Source organism: Coregonus lavaretus (genome assembly GCF_964263955.1).
Source record: "Coregonus lavaretus genome assembly, chromosome: 29".
In the NCBI taxonomy this organism is placed as follows: Eukaryota; Metazoa; Chordata; class Actinopteri; order Salmoniformes; family Salmonidae; genus Coregonus; species Coregonus lavaretus.
In genome coordinates, this window is record NC_140016.1 from 37,028,833 (window position 1) to 37,048,339 (window position 19,507).

Here is a 19,507-nt window from a genome sequence, read left to right on the forward strand (position 1 = left end):
ATTGAGGATGAGAGCGGGAGTGGGAAATAGAGAGCAGACACCAGACTGTAGACTGCTGCAGGCTGAGACGCCAAAGACAGTGTAGAGGATGGAGAGGGAAAGAGAGAGAGAGAGAGAGGCGAAAGGGAACACAACCAGAGGCCAAAGATACAGAGCCTTTTGAGGCCAGAGAAAGCGATAGAGAGGATGGGGGAGGACAGAGAGAGAGAGAGAGAGAGAGACCAGACTATACATTCATTATCACCTGACCAACCTGAGAACCACACTAAGTGACCGTAATAGAAGTGGACACACTTATCTGCCAAAGCCCAGCGAGAGACGAGCCCAGCGAGAGACGAGCCCAGCGAGAGACGAGCCGCCTTCATTCCCTCTACCCCATACACTCCCTCCATCGCACACACCACTCAATTTGCCATCCTGGTTGTAATCCCTCACTTTCTCGCTCTCCTGAAATAAAATAAATAAAAGCCCATGATTGCGTGTCAACTACCTCAGCTTTAGCGAAATGTTGGAACACTTGAATGTAAGCCCAGATGTCAAAGACCTTGTAATATTACATTGTCACTCACCTTTGCAAACCTGTAGGTGAAGTAATAATATATACAGTGGGGAAAAAAAGTATTTAGTCAGCCACCAATTGTGCAAGTTCTCCCACTTAAAAAGATGAGAGATGCCTGTAATTTTCATCATAGGTACACGTCAACTATGACAGACAAATTGAGGAAAAAAAATCCAGAAAATCACATCGTAGGATTTTTTATTAATTTATTTGCAAATTATGGTGGAAAATAAGTATTTGGTCACCTACAAACAAGCAAGATTTCTGGCTCTCACAGACCTGTAACTTCTTCTTTAAGAGGCTCCTCTGTCCTCCACTCGTTACCTGTATTAATGGCACCTGTTTGAACTTGTTATCAGTATAAAAGACACCTGTCCACAACCTCAAACAGTCACACTCCAAACTCCACTATGGCCAAGACCAAAGAGCTGTCAAAGGACACCAGAAACAAAATTGTAGACCTGCACCAGGCTGGGAAGACTGAATCTGCAATAGGTAAGCAGCTTGGTTTGAAGAAATCAACTGTGGGAGCAATTATTAGGAAATGGAAGACATACAAGACCACTGATAATCTCCCTCGATCTGGGGCTCCACGCAAGATCTCACCCCGTGGGGTCAAAATGATCACAAGAACGGTGAGCAAAAATCCCAGAACCACACGGGGGGACCTAGTGAATGACCTGCAGGGAGCTGGGACCAAAGTAACAAAGCCTACCATCAGTAACACACTACGCCGCCAGGGACTCAAATCCTGCAGTGCAAGACGTGTCCCCCTGCTTAAGCCAGTACATGTCCAGGCCCGTCTGAAGTGCATTTGGATGATCCAGAAGAGGATTGGGAGAATGTCATATGGTCAGATGAAACCAAAATATAACTTTTTGGTAAAAACTCAACTCGTCATGTTTGGAGGACAAAGAATGCTGAGTTGCATCCAAAGAACACCATACCTACTGTGAAGCATGGGGGTGGAAACATCATGCTTTGGGGCTGTTTTTCTGCAAAGGGACCAGGACGACTGATCCGTGTAAAGGAAAGAATGAATGGGGCCATGTATCGTGAGATTTTGAGTGAAAACCTCCTTCCATCAGCAAGGGCATTGAAGATGAAACGTGGCGGAGTCTTTCAGCATGACAATGATCCCAAACACACCGCCCGGGCAACGAAGGAGTGGCTTCGTAAGAAGCATTTCAAGGTCCTGGAGTGGCCTAGCCAGTCTCCAGATCTTAACCCCATAGAAAATCTTTGGAGGGAGTTGAAAGTCCGTGTTGACCAGCGACAGCCTCAAAACATCACTGCTCTAGAGGAGATCTGCATGGAGAAATGGGCCAAAATACCAGAAACAGTGTGTGAAAACCTTGTGAAGACTTACAGAAAACGTTTGACCTGTGTCATTGCCAACAAAGGGTATATAACAAAGTATTGAGAAACTTTTGTTATTGACCAAATACTTATTTTCCACCATTATTTGCAAATAAATTCATTAAAAATCCTACAATGTGATTTTCTGGATTATTTTTTCTCATTTTGCCTGTCATAGTTGACGTGTACCTATGATGAAAATTACAGGCCTCTCTCATCTTTTTAAGTGGGAGAACTTGCACAATTGGTGGCTGACTAAATAGTTTTTTCCCCCACTGTATTTCACATCCCACATTTTGTACTTCACATTTTTTTTCTTGCCCTAAAACAGTAGAGCGCCATTTCACATGTTTGCATATCTGCCTTTGCCAGAGGAAATAAGCCTTCGCTTTCCAGCGGAGTTTGAGTAATAGTGGAGAGGTGTCTGTGTGTTTCTAATATCCATGTCTGAGTGCTGTCTGAGTCACCTATCCCTGTAAGCTTGGATGAGCTGAACGCTGCTCGATTAAGAAACCTTGACAGACAAAACAAATAAAAAGAGCACCGCAGGTTCCATCGCCTCTGCACACAATGAAACGAAATGAAACACGGAAAACACAAAAGATAAGAGATAAGATGGAAGCCCCTGAGATGGTGTCGTGCCAGTGTAATAGAAGTGGTTGCTCCAGGGGGGGTTGGTCAGAAAATAGGAGGCTCTACTGGATAGAAGGAAACACCTCCTCCAGGGGACAAAGACAGTCTTATCAGGTGTGCAGCAGAAATCATGACATTAAATCCCCTTTTTATGCTGTGAAATCTGGACATTCCACCTGAAAACGCCTCCGGGGCTGTGGTATTTATGTACCCCTCCCGACCCTCTTTCCACATGTAAACTCGTGCACAGACACACACACACAAACAACCAGAAAGCTCTTACCTGCTGCTCGGCCTGATCTGTAGTCCTTGTACATTATGGAGTTTTGGTGGCGCTGCCTCTGATCTCAGCCCCACTCGTCTCTCAGTGATGCTCCTGTGAAGAAACAACAGCATCAACAACAATGGCCCCATGATTCTCTGTTCATTCTCTTTAGAACTATGCTGATCAAGAGAGCACCGCTATGCAATACTGGGATATCAGCTCATCAATTCTGCGGCTCGTTGAAGGACACCAAATGAACTGGGTAATGAGGGCCACAATAAAAGTACTTTGTCTTGAGTAGAGAAATGAAACTAAAGGATGATGTAATTCTGCTTCTCTGAGAGGCTCGGCCCTCCTGCTTTGTGGAGGAGACGCTCATCTGAGCCCGAAAGAGCTCTGCGGATCAGGAGGGTCCCGTTGACTGTATCATTTACACTCAGACTTGGGGAATACCATGGAGGAAATTACAAAAACACAAGCTGCTAGAGATCGATGCACAGAGAATACTTACTCACTGTGATGCATTATATTAAATTGAAAGAGGCCCTGAGGGTGCCGTGATGACCAGAGTAATTGGTTTTCTCCTGCTATGATAATCTGCATCAGTCAGGCCATAACGCAAACACACACTGTACTCAGGCCACTGTAAAGGTCAGAGAGAGGCCCAAAGCTCCCTCCTCCTCACGAGCGCTCCTGAACTCTCCTTGACGACACAAAAACAAAGGCATCGGGTGAATTTCTCCTGCCTGTTCTCCTCGTTTGTCTGTGTGTTTAACTTTATAGTGAATGCTTGTGCATACCCTTGGCTTGAATCTAATGTAGTGCAGATGACAGTCATGTAAATTGGACCCAAGAAGACGTCTTAATGAGTATTGTGACCATGTATTGTGATGGACTTTTGACCGATTTGTCACTTTGACAGCCAGCATTTCGCTACACCCGCAATAACAACTGCTAACATCCGCTACACCCGCAATACCATCTGCAAAAAATGTGTACGTGACCAATAAAATTTGATTTGAATAAATCGATAGTTTCAAATCACAATATTACATATCTTTTCCTACTGTAGGTAGTGTTAGCTAGTGCTAGTCGGCTGTACCTGTGCCAAAACTCCATTCTTTTTCATCCTACAGCTTGTTCGCCCTCTTCTTTTTAAAGTTACAATATGCGGAAATCGTTCCGCCATTTCCTGGTTGCTAAAAATTGAATAGTTTGCCTAATTTCAGTCTATGTGACAAAACAAGCAATCATTGTACCATCTAAGCCGCTGTGATATATATTTTTCAATAACCAACCCCCTCTCATCTCTCTGCAGCAGACATTTAATGAGCAATATGTTTGGAACATCAAATCGCAATACATATAGAATTGTGAGAATTGCAATACATATTGAATCGGCACCTAAGTATTGTGATAATATTGTATTGTGGGGTCCCTGGCAATTCCCAGCCCTTGGGCTGACCATGTGATAGTGCTGCTGAGAGCCTTAACAATTATTTAATTTCACACACCTCCGAGGACCCTCTGACTCAAATACAAACCACAAGACCTTATCTATTCCTTCTGGCACCAGCCACCTACCTGAATGTTGTTCTCTTTTTATCCCTTCTAATAAATGTTAATGTCATGGATGAATTACGGTCTTCCCTTCACACTGTGCACCAAACATGCTCCAGCATGCACTTAGACATAAAGGCTGGTTATGGCCACATATTTAGCAGGAAATAGATCAAATGGAATCCCATTTTATTTGTCACGTACTTCGTGAACAAAATGTGTAGACCAACAGTGAAATGCTTAGTTACAGGCCTTTCCCATCAATGCAGAGAGAGAAAATAGAGAAATAATAGAACAGTAATAATAAAAGTAACAATAAATATTTTAGTACTTGGTATTTTATTAGGGTCCCCATTAGCTGTTGCGAAAGCAGCAGCTACTCTTCCTGGGGTCCACACAAAACATGAAACAAAACATAATAGACAAGAACAGCTCAAGGACAGACCTACATCAATTTTTTAATGCCACACGTAGCCTCATATCAATACATACACACAAACTATCTAGGTCAAATAGGGGAGAGGCATTGTCCATGAAATAATGGCTCTATATGATACTGTATGGTTTCTTGAATTTGTTCTGGATTTGGGGACTGTGAAAAGACCCCTGGTGGCATGTCTGGTGGGGTAAGTGTGTGTGTCAGAGCTCTGTGTAAGTGCAAACAATTTAGAATTTTCAACACATTAATGTTTCTTAAAAAAAGAAGAAGTGATGCAGTCAGTCTCTCCTCAACTTTTAGCCAAGAGAGATTGGCATGCATAGTATTTATATTAGCCCTCTGATTACAATGAAGAGCAAGACGTGCTGCTCTGTTCTGGGCCAGCTGCACCTTAACTAGGTCTTTCCTTGCAGCAAATGACCACATGACAGGACAATAATCAAGATAAGACTAAACTAGAGCCTGCAGGACTTGCTTTTTGGAGTGTGGTGTCAAAAAAGCAGAGCAGCTCTGTATTACGGACAGACCTCTCCCCATCTTTACAACCATTGAATCTATATGTTTTGACCACAGCTTCTACCCCCAAGCCATAAGACTGCTGAACAATTAATCAAATGGCTACCCGGTTTATTTGCCCACTTTGCTAATGAAGTAATCATTCAAATAATAGGCAACATCAAATGTTTTTGTGACGAATAAGCCATCTGATTTTATGAAAGATGGAGTTGAATTTGTCTTTCTGCCCATCATTTTCATGTAAAGTACTCCAAAGTGTTTTTCCATCATTCTTTATATCATTGATCTTGGCTTCGTGATACAGTTTCTTCTTATTTTTATTGAGTTTAGTCATATAAGTTCTCAATTTGCAGTAAATCAGCCAGTCAGATGTGCAGCCAGACTTATTAGCCACTCCTTTTGACCCATCTCTTTCAACCAAACAGTGTTTAAATTCCTCATCAATCCATGGAGCCTTAACAGTTCTAACAGTCAGTTTCTTAACAGGTGCATGTATATTAATATTGGAAGAAGCAATTTCACAAATTCATCAAGTGCAGCGTCTGGATGCTCCTTATTAATCACATCAGACCAACAAATATTTGTAACATCATCCACATAAGAGTCACAGCAAAATCTTTTGTATGATCTCTTATACACTATTTTAGGCCCAGCTGTTGGAACTTTGGCTTTCCTGGATATAGCCACTATATTGTGATCACTGCATCCAATGGGTGTGGATAAAGCTTTAGAACAAAGTTCTACAGTATTAGTAAAAATGTTATCAATACATGTGGATGATCTTGTTAGTAAACACCCTGGTAGGTTAATTAATAACCTGAACCAGATAACAGGCACTGGTTACAGTGAGAAGCTTCCTCTTGAGCGGACAGCTTCATGAAAACCAGTCAATATTCAGTTCGGCAAGAAAGTAGACCTCTCTGTTTACATCACATACACTATCAAGCATTTCACACATATTATTTAGATACTGACTGTTCGCACTTGGTGGGCCTATAGCAACACCCCAAAAGAAAAGGGTTTAGATGTGCCAAGTGAACCTGCAACCACAACACTTCAATAACACTTCACATAAGATCTTCTCTAAGCATTACAGGGATATGGCTCTGAATATATACAGCAACACCACCCACATAAGCATTCCTGTCTCTTCTATAGATGTTATATCCTTGTATTAATACTGCTGTATCATCAAATTAATTATCTAAGTCAGTCTCAGAAATGGCTAATATATGAATATTATCTGATGTTAGAAAGTCATTGATTCCATTAACCTTATTTCTAAGGCTACATATATTAATATGGGCTATCTTCAGCCCTTTTCCTGGGTAGCTTATCAGAGATAGACATCATATGGAAAAAAATATATACATTCAGCAGTCCATTAATCAGTTGGTGTTTGTAAGTGTGTGTGTGTGCTGCGGTGTTGAAGCAACGAACCCGTAGGTTTGGCTCTCTCATTCCTTCCAGGCTTTTGGGAGGGAGGGTGGACAATGAGCCTGTCATAGCGGATGTAAGCAATGTCCCCACGCGGTCTGGCAGCTTTCATGGCTGGGATAAGTTATTTCCTCTTCTGGCGCACAGCTTCCAGATAGTCCTTGTTGAGGAATATATACATTCCTCTCAAGTTCTTGGCTCTTTCCAGAACAGCTACTTTGTCCTTGAACCTCAGGAATTTGACCACTATCGTCCTGGGCCTGTCACCTGGGCCGGTGGTGGGGTTTCCAGTTCAGTGGGCGCGCTCACCTCAATCTTCCTATGGTCCATCTTCAGTTTCTCCGAGATCATTTCCCTCACTTTGTCCTCATACTCCGTCCAGTTCTCATCTGGATATTCTGCAATTCCATCCACAACCACGTTGTTCTGCCTTGATTGTCTCTCGAGATAATCTGATTTCTCTGTCATTGTTATCATGGATTCACATACAGAACTGATGTCCTCTCTCAATGACTTACAGATTGCTGTCATCTTGCCGTTCTCCTGTTTAAACTTATCGAGCTGACACTGGGAGAAATGCGAACTGTTCTTCAGGTCCTGGACCTCTCTGTCAGGTCGTCCATTATTTTATTAGTTGACTCCACCAGTATTTGGACAAAACACTTGAAGCTATTTTCTTGTTGTTGTAATAACTGCATGTAGGACTCTTTTTGTTCTTTTAATAGATTCTTCACGGGGTTCGATCCCAGGCTGTGTGACAACCGGTCGTGACCTGGAGTCCCATAGAGCGGAGCACAATTGTCCCAGCATCGTCCGGGTTAGGGGAGGGTTTGGCCGGGGGGGCTTTACTTGGCTCATTGCGCTCTAGCGACTCCTTGTGGTGGGCCGGGCACCTGCAAGCCGACATCGGTCGTCAGTTGAATGGTGTTTCCTCCAACACATTGGGGCAGCTGGCTTCCGGGTTAAGCGAGCGGGTGTTAAGAAGCGCGGCTTGGTGGGTCATGTTTCGGAGGACGCATGACTCGACCTTTGCCTCTCCCGAGCCCGTTGGGGAGTTGCAGTGATGAGACAAGATCGTAATTGGATCGCAAGAAAATGGGGGTAAAATAAACACACAAAAATAAATACAATCAAAAATAAGATTCTTCACCTGTGATAGAGCGACACCACTGTCCTCAACAGTACTCCTGCTGGCTTTGGTCTTCATCATGGTAGCAATGGAGGTTACGCTGTTACTTCATGCAGTTCCAGACAGGGCAGGTCGCAGGGAAGATTAAAAACAACAACAAACAGCAGGGATCAAGACAATCCGCGGTCCCAAACACAATGGCTAACCGCGTCACGGGCTGCGTTCAAGCCCTCAAGAGAACCCTAATAGCTTGATAGGCAGCTAGCTAGCCAAACAGCTCCTCAGACATGGCCTTGGTCGGCAGAATCACTGGACAGATAGTAGCAGTCCCAGTAACTGATACCAACCGCGTCTCGGGATCCAAACTTAAAAGGTAGCCAGCTACTAAGAAACTTTTTAATAGACTTTTAAAACTTTCCAAAACAACAAATCAAGATCTCCCTCGTTCCACGTTCAACAGGATGTCTCACACAATGAGTAACGTTAACTTGGCTATATACACAGGGTACCATTACTGAGTCAATGTGCAGGTGTATGAGGTAATTGAGGTAGATATGTACACTACCAGTCAAAATGTTTTACATTGTAGAATAATAGTTAACCCTCCCGTTGTCCTAGGGTCAAAATGACCCACCACTGTGTTGAACCAACTTTCTTTAATTTTTATATTTTTGGGATCATTTGTGAGAATGACCCTAGGAATCTCAATTGAGTTGAGGTCGGGGGATTGTGGAGGCCAGGTCATCTGATGCAACACTCCATCACTCTCCTTCTTGGTTAAATAGCCCTTACACAGCCTCGAGGTGTGTTGGGTCATTGTCCTGTTGAAAAACAAATGATAGCCCACTAAGCCCAAACCAGATGGGATGGCGTACCGCTGTAGAATGCTGTGGTAGCCATGCTGGTTAAGTGTGCCTTGAATTCTAAATAAATCAGAGACAGTGTCACCAGCAAAGCACCACCACACCATACCACCACCTCCTCCATGCTTTACGGTGGGAAATACACATGCGGAGATCATCCGTTCACCCACACCGCATCTCACAAAGACACGGTGGTTGGAACCAAAAATCTCCAATTTGAATTCCAGACCAAAGGACAAATTTCCACCGGTCTGATGTCCATTGCTCGTGTTACTTGGCCCAAGCAGGTCTCTTCTTCTTATTGGTGTCCTTTAGTTGTGTTTTTTTTGCAGCAATTCGACCATGAAGGCCTAATTCACACAGTCCCCTCTGAACAGTTGATGTTGAGATGTGTCTGTGACTTGAACTCTGTGAAGCATTTATTTGGGCTGCAATTTCTGAGGCTGGTCATTCTAATGAACTTATCCTCTGCAGCAGAGGTAACTCTGGGTCTTGTGGCGGTCCTCATGAGAGCCAGTTTCATCATAGCGCTTGATGTTTGCACTTGAAGAAACCTTCAAAGTTCTTGAAATATTCCGTCTTGACTGACCTTCATGTCTTAAAGTAATGATGGACTGTCGTATCTATTTGCTTATTTGAGCGGTTCTTGCCATAATATGGACTTGGTCTTTCACCAAATAAGGCTATCTTCTGTATACTATCTACCTTGTCACAACACAACTGATTGGCTCAAACGCATTAAGAAGGAAATAAATTCCACAAATTAACTTTTAACAAGGCACACCTGTTAATTGAAATGCATTCCAGGTGACTACCTCATGAAGCTGGTTGAGAGAATGTCAAGAGTGTGCAAAGCTGTCATCAAGGCAAAGGGTGGCTATTTGAAGAATGTCAAATATAAAATATATTTTGATTTGTTGAACACTTTTTTATTTACTACATGATTCCATATGTGTCATGTCATTGTTTTGATGTCTTCACTATTATTCTACAATGTAGAAAATAGTAAAAATATAGAAAAACCCTGGAATGAGTAGGTGTGTCCAAACTTTTGACTTGTAATGTACATATAACTAGGAATAAAGTGACTAGGCAACAGGATAGATAATAAACAGTACCAGCAGCATATGCATTACTGCAAAAAGGGTCAATGCAGATAGCCCAGGTAGTTATTTAGTAGTCTTATGGCTTGGGGGTGGAAGCGGTTCAGGGTCCTGTTGGTTCCAGATTTGGTGCACCGGTACCGCTTGCCGTGCGGTAGTAGAGAGAACAGTCTATGACTTGGGTGGCTGGAGTCTTAAAAAGTAAGGCTTACTCAGACACTACTGTCACACCAGCAAACTACATATCACAACAATTTGCCCAGACACTGCAACAAAACTTAAGAAACTTCTTCAGCAAATCTTTGCTTCCTAGACTGGACCAAGAGATCATAAAAATAGTCATTAAATCACCCCAAAACACAAGAACAACCATTATTCACTCTTAAAAAACACCCACTTTCCTTACACATTAATTACCAGTGACAGTCTTCATATCTTACCACCCACAGGCCTACTCTATGCATTTCTTGCCGTCCCCCCCCAAAAAACTGACATTGCCGACTCCGAGGCAGCAAATGTGAAATTATTATTAATGACACAAGTCAAGGTCTGGGAAAAGAGAAATATTTCTGCTGCTATAAAATGCATGTTCAGATCCAGGTTTATACGTGAGTCACTTAGAATGGAGAATGGCTCCAGAGAGAATTGCATTTTTATACCAGACAGTCTTGCTGAGAGCGTGGATGCCATTAAAAAGGGAAATAGTTCCAAAATCTGAATTCTTCAGGGAAGGAGAGGAGAGAAATCATCGCTTGAAATTATGTTCCTTAAGACATTCAGTATTACAGAACTGAAGGTAAGAAGAAGAGAACAAATAAAATAAAACAAAACCATAACAAGGTGCCTGGAAATAGATGGTTGGTGTGAATGATCAATTTCCACTACATTCAGTTGAAGTCGGAAGTTTACATACACCTTAGCCAAATACATTTAAACTCAGTTTTTCACAATTCCTGACATTTAATCCTAGTAAAAATTCCCTGTCTTAGGTCAGTTAGGATCACTACTTTATTTTAAGAATGTGAAATGTCAGAATAATAGTAGAGAGAATGATTTATTTCAGCTTTTATTTCTTTCATCACATTCCCAGTGGGTCAGAAGTTTACATACACTCAATTACTATTTGGTAGCATTGCATTTAAATTGTTTAACTTGGGTCAAACGTTTCAGGTAGCCTTCCACAAGCTTCCCACAATAAGTTGGGTGAATTCTGGCCCATTCCTCCTGACAGAGCTGGTGTAACTGAGTCAGGTTTGTAGGCCTCCTTGCTCACACACACTTTTTCAGTTCTGCCCACAAATGTTCTATAGGATTGAGGTCAGGGCTTTGTGATGGCCACTCCAATACCTTGACTTTGTTGCCCTTAAGCCATTTTGCCACAACTTTGGAAGTATGCTTGGGGTCATTGTCCATTTGAAAGACCCATTTGTGATCAAGCTTTACCTTCCTGAGTGATGTCTTGAGATGTTGCTTCAATATATCCACATCATTTTCCTTCCTCATGATGCCATACATGTTTTGAAGTGCACCAGTCCCTCCTGCAGCAAAGCACCCCCACAGCATGATGTTGCCACCCCCGTGCTTCACGGTTGGGATGGTGTTCTTCGGCTTGCAAGCAACTCCCTTTTTCCTCCAAACATAACAATGGTCATTATGGCCAAACAGTTCTGTTTTTGTTTCATCAGACCAGAGGACATTTCTCCAAAAAGTATGATCTTTGTCCCCATGTGCAGTTGCAAACCGTAGTCTGGCTTTTTTATGGCGGTTTTGGAGCAGTGGCTTCTTCCTTGCTGAGCGGCCTTTCAGGTTATGTCGATATAGGAATAATTTTACTGTGGATATAGATACTTTTGTACCTGTTTCCTCCAGCATCTTCACAAGGTCCTTTACTGTTGTTCTGGGATTGATTTTAACTTTTCGCACCAAAGCACGTTCATCTCTAGGAGACAGAATGTGTCTCGTTCCTGAGCGGTATGACGGCTGCGTGGTCCCATGGTGTTTATACTTGCGTACTATTGTTTGTACAGATGAACTTGGTACCTTCAGGCATTTGGAAATTACTCCCAAGGATGAACCAGACTTGTGGAGGTCTACATTTTTTTTCTGAGGTCTTGGCTGATTTCTTCTGATTTTCTCATGAGGTCAAGCAAAGAGGCACTGAGTTTGAAGGTATGCCTTGAAATACATCCACAGGTACACCTCCAATTGACTCAAATGATGTCACGCCCTGACTCTGGGGGCTCGTATTTGTTGAGTGAGGGTGTGTATTTTCTGTGTATTATGTTCTATGTTGCATTTTCTATGTTTAGATCTAGATCGTGTAGATCTATGTTGGCCGGTGTGGTTCCCAATGAGAGGCGGCTGTAGCTCGTTGTCTCTGATTGGGGACCATACTTAGGTAGCCTATTGGCACTAGTGGGTTGTGGGATCTTGTTCCGTGTGAGGTATGTTGTTTGTCTACCTTGGACTTCACGTTTCATTTGTTGTTTTGTCGCTTGTTTATTCAGTATAAATAAACATGTATGCATATCACGCTGCACCTTGGTCCGTCCCGTCTGTAAACGATCGTGACAGAAGATCCCACCAAATGAGGACCAAGCAGCGTGTTCAGGAGCAAACGCCGGGAATTCAACAGGAGGTTACATAAGTAGATGTCCTCCTCGGTTGGGGGAGAATTACGGAGGAGGAGGCCGTCCGTTACCGGAAGGCGATGAAGGAGGATGCCCAGGTAGGAGAGGAGAAATGGCGCCAACAGTGCCGACGACGGAGACCCGAGAGCCAACCCCAAGAAAATGTTGGGGGGGGACACACGGTATGGACGACGAGGCAGCAGGAGGCCGTTAAAGGGCGGATCTGCAGGTTAAGAGGCCACCATGTTACGGGGGCTATTGGTTCAGAGGGAGCAGGAGTTATTCGGTCAGAGGGAGGCGCTACAGGAGGCTATAAGGGAGAAGGAAAGTGTAGAGGCACGGCAAGAGGAGCTGGTTAGGCAGCAGGAGGAGCGGGGGTTAATCAAGGAACCCAGTCCCGCTCCTCGCACCAAGCAAGTGGTGCGTGTCGCCAGTCCGGTCCGGCCCGTTCCTGCTTCCCGCACTAAGCCAGTGGTGCGTGTTCCCAGTACGGCCCGACCCGTTCCTGCCCCTCGCACCAAGCCAGTGGTGTGCGTCGCCAGTCCGGCCCGTCCATTTCCTGCTTCCCGCACTAAGCCAGTGGTGCGTGTTCCCAGTACGGCCCGGCCTGTTCCTGCCCCTCGCACCAAGCCAGTGGTGTGCGTTGCCAGCCCGGCCCGGCCTGTTCCTGCCCCTCGCACCAAGCCAGTGGTGCGCGTCGCCAGCCCGGCCCGGCCTGTTCCTGTCCCTCGCACCAAGCCAGTGGTGCGCGTCGCCAACCCGGCACGGCCTGTTCCTGCTCCCCACACCAGGCCAGTGGTGCGCGTCGCCAGTCCGGTACGGCCCGTTCCTGCTCCCCGCACCAAGCCAGTGGTGCGCGTCGCCAGCCCGGTCCGGCCCGTTCCTGCTCTCCGCACCAAGCCATTGGTGCGTGTGTCCAGTCCGGCACGGCCCGTGCCTGTTCCACCGGTGCCTGGTCCGGCACCGGTCAGGTGCTCCACTCCGGAGCCAGAGCAGTCCGCTCCAAGAAATGTGTGGAGTGGTTGAAAAACTAGTTTTAATGACTCCAACCTAAGTGTATGTAAACTTCCGACTTCAACTTTAGCTTAGTTTAGTTATTCTGTGACATTAAGAAGTAATTCTGGTTACATTTTAGATGGTGGTCCTAAGAAATTTAGCCTTGCCTACCTAAGTAGCATCATGGAAGTTATTCTAAGGGAAATTGACCATTGAGATGCAAGCACACCACAATGGTTCTGAATATTATCCTTGCTGGGTAATAATCAAATATTTTGAAACACTACATTCATGGAGCAGAAATAATGATGCAGTATAGAGCTGTTGAGAATGTAAGATACAGTACTTTCCATAAGCTTTGAATTAGGCTTACCTGTCAAAAGCAGAGCTACGGTACCGTCCTCAATTCATTCTCGGGCAGTCCTGTTGTTTACATTTATTTTCATGCAAAGTTGAGCACATTATTAATCATAGATGACTTCAGAATTGAAACACAGAGGCCAAAAACCTGTGACGGGCAGAGATCAGTGAACAGAGGCTTATTAATTTTTTAAAAATATATATTAAACCTTTATTTAACAAGGAAAGTCAATTAAGAACAAATTCTTATTTACAATGACGGTCTACCCCGGCCAAACCCGGACGACGCTGGGCCAATGGTGCACCGACTCCCAACCTCGGCCAGATTGTGATACAGCCTGGAATCGAACCAGGGTCTGTAGTGACGCCTCTAGCACTGCGATGCAGTGCCTTAGACCGCTGCGCCACCCATGAGCTTATAAGAGAGTCAACAGGCCCACATTGTGATGGAGGAGAGAGATAACACATCAGCTCATCTGACTCCATTCATCTTCCCTGGCTGCACCGGAGGGGACCAGCAGCAGAGGCAATGCAGAACAACAGAGACCCAGTATCAGTGGGTTGCCTACCAAGCATGGATTGATCATACAAACTTAAACCAAGATGAGCTATACTTCACAAGCACCACTTTCCCGCCTTCCCTATACTGTAGCTCTGCCTCTGTCTGCCAGGTTATCTGTATGATGAAGTACCTCATCTTCAATACAGGGACTACAAGAGGAAGCGTACTCAACTTCTTTTGAGAACAGTGAAAAGGTACTACACAAATTCAGCTGAGGGGAAGGCAGTGCTTAACATGATGACGATGTGTGCTTGTTGAGTGGACTTTGCATAACACAGAACAATCTTGATTATCTTACCTGCACAGTGCTCAACTGTACTTCAACCCCCTTGGCCTTGAAATATAGAAACATATCCAGGTTCAAGGCCTTAAGCATACCGTTGTCATGGTACTGTAGCACCAATGTCAGTTTTTCCTGATCGGTTCAAAACTCGACCTTGAACCACTTGCAGCTCTAATTTGTTTTTTAATTTGGTATACTCCCTATACCTATGCTACTCAGACAGCTTCATATAGACTAATAATTTATGAGTGGCTTCATTTCATAACACTGCTCCACCATGGGAACATACATTTTGGGTTAGAGGACAAAATGTAACAAGAGGCATCGGTGTAAACTAGGGTTGAATGGCGGGAACCCGGTTACCGAGATTTACCGCCAAAAACCATTCCCTTTTCCCGGGATATATAACTGCGAGAAACCGGTAAATTATAATAGATGTCTAAATCTGGCTTCTCTATGCCCTCTGCATTATGAATTATCGCTCAGGGTTGGGACGGGCAGCCCATCTCAGTAAGGAGCGCAGTTCACAATGCATGTAGTAGACCTATCATCTCATCATGGTAACTTTTTTTCTTGTGACAGGTAGGCCTTCATTTGCTGTAGCATAGCCTATGCTACAGTAATATAAACACTGAATGTGTGTCTAATCTACCCATCTCAATCTGGCTTTCGGGGTCACCTTGTTTTTTAATTGTAAAGATTATAATTGTTTAAATGCAGCTGCAGAGTTTTAAAACAGCCTATCACTTGAATATTGTTGCTTTAAATCAGTGAACACGTGAGCACTCTCTTGCAGTATTTCTCTCTCTCCATCAACTCCATTCAAATTGCATCCAAAATAGATAATCCTGTTCTAGATTGATATATAGCCCTATATATAGATGTCCTTGCCTACCTCTTTCAGGTTATACATTCAATGCAGTATTAGCCTTATATTTAGCTAATTAATGATGGGCTATGCATAATAAGCTAACTCATAGCCTCTGTCCCTTGCGCAATACACACGCACCTGTGCTCCGCTGGCCACTCTCCTTAAAATATTGCTAGACATAATTGTTTTTGCATTTCTTATACCAACAAACTATTTGAAGAGGGACGCAAGCTCTTTTTTGCTGAATGTTAAAAACAGCCAATAGAACTCACAGGTAGTTTGAAAGAGCGAACATGTGACGAGGTGTGAAAGAAGGAGTCAGGCGCAGGAGGTAAAATACCGAAGTCCAGAGTTTAATCCGTTTGCATAAATCAAACGCCCAAAGCGTCAAATGACACTGTACAAGGGAAAACATCCACCTTGGCAAATAACACAGTGAAATGTAGCTCAACCGAGCTACACGCTCTCACAACAAAACAATCACTCACAAAGACAAGGGGAATAGAGGGAACACTTATACACATACTAATTAGGGGAATGAGCACCAGGTGTGTGTGATTGACAAGACATGACAAGTGGAGTGATGAGAATGGGATCGGCAGTAGCTAGTACTCCGGTGACGACGAACGCCGAAGCCTGCCCGAACCAGGAGGGGGGGCAGCCTCGGTGGAAGTCGTGACAGTACCCACCCCGACGCGCGCCTCCAGCAGTGTGTCGACCTCGGCCTCGGGGAAGGCCAGGAAGACGCGGAGCAGGGCGAGTCGGATGGCGACGGTGGAAATCCCTCAACAGGGAGGGATCGAGGATTTTCCGACTTGGGACCCAGCACCGTTCCTCCGGACCGTACCCCTCCCACTCCACAAGATACTGAAGGCCCCCCACCCGATGCCTTGAATCCAGGATGGAACAGACCGAGTACGCCGGGGCCCCCTCAATGTCCAGAGGAGGTGGAGGAACCTCCCGTACCTCAGACTCCTGGAGCGGACCAGCTACCACCGGCCTGAGGAGAGACACATGAAACGAGGGGTTAATACGGTAATCAGGGGGGAGTAACAACCTGTATGTCACCTTGTTTATTCTCCTCAGGACTTTAAACGGCCCCACAAACCGCGGGCTCAGCTTCCGGCAGGGCAGGCAGAGGGGCAGATTCTGGGTCGAGAGCCAGACCCGACCCCCCGGTACGAACACCGGGGCCTCCCTGCGGTGGCGGTCAGTGTTGGCCTTCTGACGACGCACGGCGTGCTGGAGGCGAATGTGGGCAGCGTCCCAAGTCTCCTCCGCTCGCCGAAACCAGTCATCCACCGCGGGAGCCTCGATCTGGCTCTGGTGCCACGGTACCAGGACCGGTTGGTAATCCAAAACACATTGGAAGGGTGTTAGGTTAGTGGAGGAGTGGCGGAGAGAGTTCTGAGCATATTCTGCTCATGGCAGGAACACCGACCACTCCCCCGGCCAGTCCTGACAGTAGGTCCGCAGGAACCTACCCACATCTTGAGTCACCCTTTCCACCTGCCTATTGCTCTCGGGGTGAAAACCAGAGGTCAGGCTGACCGAGACCCCCAGACGTTCCATGAACGCCTTCCAGACTCTAGACGTGAACTGGGGACCTCGGTCGGACACTATATCCTCTGGTACCCCGTAGTGCCGGAAGACGTGAGTAAACAGAGCCTCCGCAGTTTGTAGGGCCGTGGGGAGACCGGGCAGCGGAAGGAGGCGGCAGGACTTTGAAAAGCGGTCCACAACGACCAGGATAGTGGTGTTACATTGGGAGGGGGGAAGATCAGTTGTGGAACTGGTAAAAGTTGTAGCTTACCCGCTGGGAGGTGCCTAGGTGCCTTACTCTGGGCGCACACTGAGCATGAGGAAACATACACCCTCATGTCCTTAGCCAAGGTAGGCCACCAGTACTTCTCGGTCAGGCAGCGCATTGTATGACCGATACATGGATGACCAGAGGAGGGTGACGTGTGTGCCCAGTAGATCAGACAATCACGGATAAGCGCAGGCACGTACTGCAGCCCAGCTGGACACTGCGGTGGAGATGGATCTGTGCGTTATGCCTGCACTATATCTGCGTCCATTGCCCATACTACCGGCGCCACAATGCATGAGGCCAGGAGTATGGGGGTGTTGTCTCTGGGCCTCTCCTCATACAGCCGAGACAGTGCGTCTGCCTTCACGTTCTTCGTACCCGGAATGTATGAGAGTGTGAAATCAAACCGGGTGAAGAAGAGGGCCCACCTGGCCTGGCGAGGATTCAGCCTCCTCGCTGCCCGAATGTACTCCAGGTTACGGTGGTCTGTCCAGACGAGGAAAGGGTGTTTTGCCCCTTCGAGCCAATGTCTCCACACCGTCAAAGCTCGGACAATAGCCAACAGCTCCCGATCACCAACGCCGTAGTTCTGCTCCGCCGAGCTGAGCTTCTTAGAAGAGAAGGCACAGGGGCGGAGCTTGGGTGGCGTGCCCAAGCGTTGGGATAAGACAGTTCCTATCCCTACCTCGGACGCATCCACCTCCACTACGAACGGTAGTGATGGATCGGGGTGAGCCAGTACCGGGGCTGAGGTGAACAGACCCCGCAATCTACTGAATGCCAAATCAGCCTCAGCAGACCAGCGGAGACGAGATGGCCCACCCTTCAACAAGGAGGTAATGGGAGCTGCGACCTTGCAAAAAACCCAAATAAACCTTCGATAGTAGTTGGCAAAGACAAGGAAGTGCTGCACCTCCTTTACCGTGGTCGGCCAATTATGCATGGCTGCAATGCGGTCTCCCTCCATCTCAACACCTGTGGTGGTAATGCGATATCGGAGGAAGGAGATTGACTGTTCAGGACCTGTACTTTGCGAACCAGGGACACATGATGACACAGGGACCTATTATGAAAGGTACGCCTATATATGCGTCAGCCTACTAATACAAATAGGCCCTATTATATTTTAAAATAATACAAATCTAATTCGCTAGCCTATACTTGTAACTTTGTAGGCCGGATGTGCTGCACCAGAATCACATGTTTTCTTCTGCTTTATCATGGTTTGAACAATGTGCGTAATTCCAATCCATATAATACAGTATAATAGGCTACAATACAATACAGTAATACAGTTCACAGTCTATTAGCCTATTGCGCCCGCAAGGTCCCCCTGCTTAAGAAAGCACATATATAGTGGGGAAAAAAGTATTTAGTCAGCCACCAATTGTGCAAGTTCTCCCACTTAAAAAGATGAGAGAGGCCTGTAATTTTCATCATAGGTACACGTCAACTATGACAAACAAAATGAGAAAAAAAAATCCAGAAAATCACATTGTAGGATTTTTAATGAATTTATTTGCAAATTATGGTGGAAAATAAGTATTTGGTCAATAACAAAAGTTTCTCAATACTTTGTTATATACCCTTTGTTGGCAATGACACAGGTCAAACGTTTTCTGTAAGTCTTCACAAGGTTTTCACACACTGTTGCTGGTATTTTGGCCTATTCCTCCATGCAGATCTCCTCTAGAGCAGTGATGTTTTGGGGCTGTCGCTGGGCAACACAGACTTTCAACTCCCTCCAAAGATTTTCTATGGGGTTGAGATCTGGACACTGGCTAGGCCACTCCAGGACCTTGAAATGCTTCTTACGAAGCCACTCCTTCGTTGCCCGGGCGGTGTGTTTGGGATCATTGTCATGCTGAAAGACCCAGCCACGTTTCATCTTCAATGCCCTTGCTGATGGAAGGAGGTTTTCACTCAAAATCTCACGATACATGGCCCCATTCATTCTTTCCTTTACACAGATCAGTCGTCCTGGTCCCTTTGCAGAAAAACAGCCCCAAAGCATGATGTTTCCACCCCCATGCTTCACAGTAGGTATGGTGTTCTTTGGATGCAACTTTTACCAAAAAGTTATATTTTGGTTTCATCTGACCATATGACATTCTCCCAATCCTCTTCTG

General features: G+C 45.4%; 1 protein-coding gene across 1 annotated transcript in view; it reads right to left on the reverse strand.

Moving 5' to 3' along the window:
• LOC311105316 (ecto-NOX disulfide-thiol exchanger 2-like) overlaps positions 1–19,507 on the reverse strand; it is a 397,866-nt gene that overhangs the window by 295,837 nt on the left and 82,522 nt on the right. Inside the window, exon 3 of the mRNA XM_084147429.1 lies at positions 2,835–2,927. Coding sequence (XP_084003555.1) covers positions 2,835–2,868 — 34 coding nt within the window. The 5' untranslated portion in view covers positions 2,869–2,927. The remainder of the gene's footprint in view (positions 1–2,834; positions 2,928–19,507) is intronic.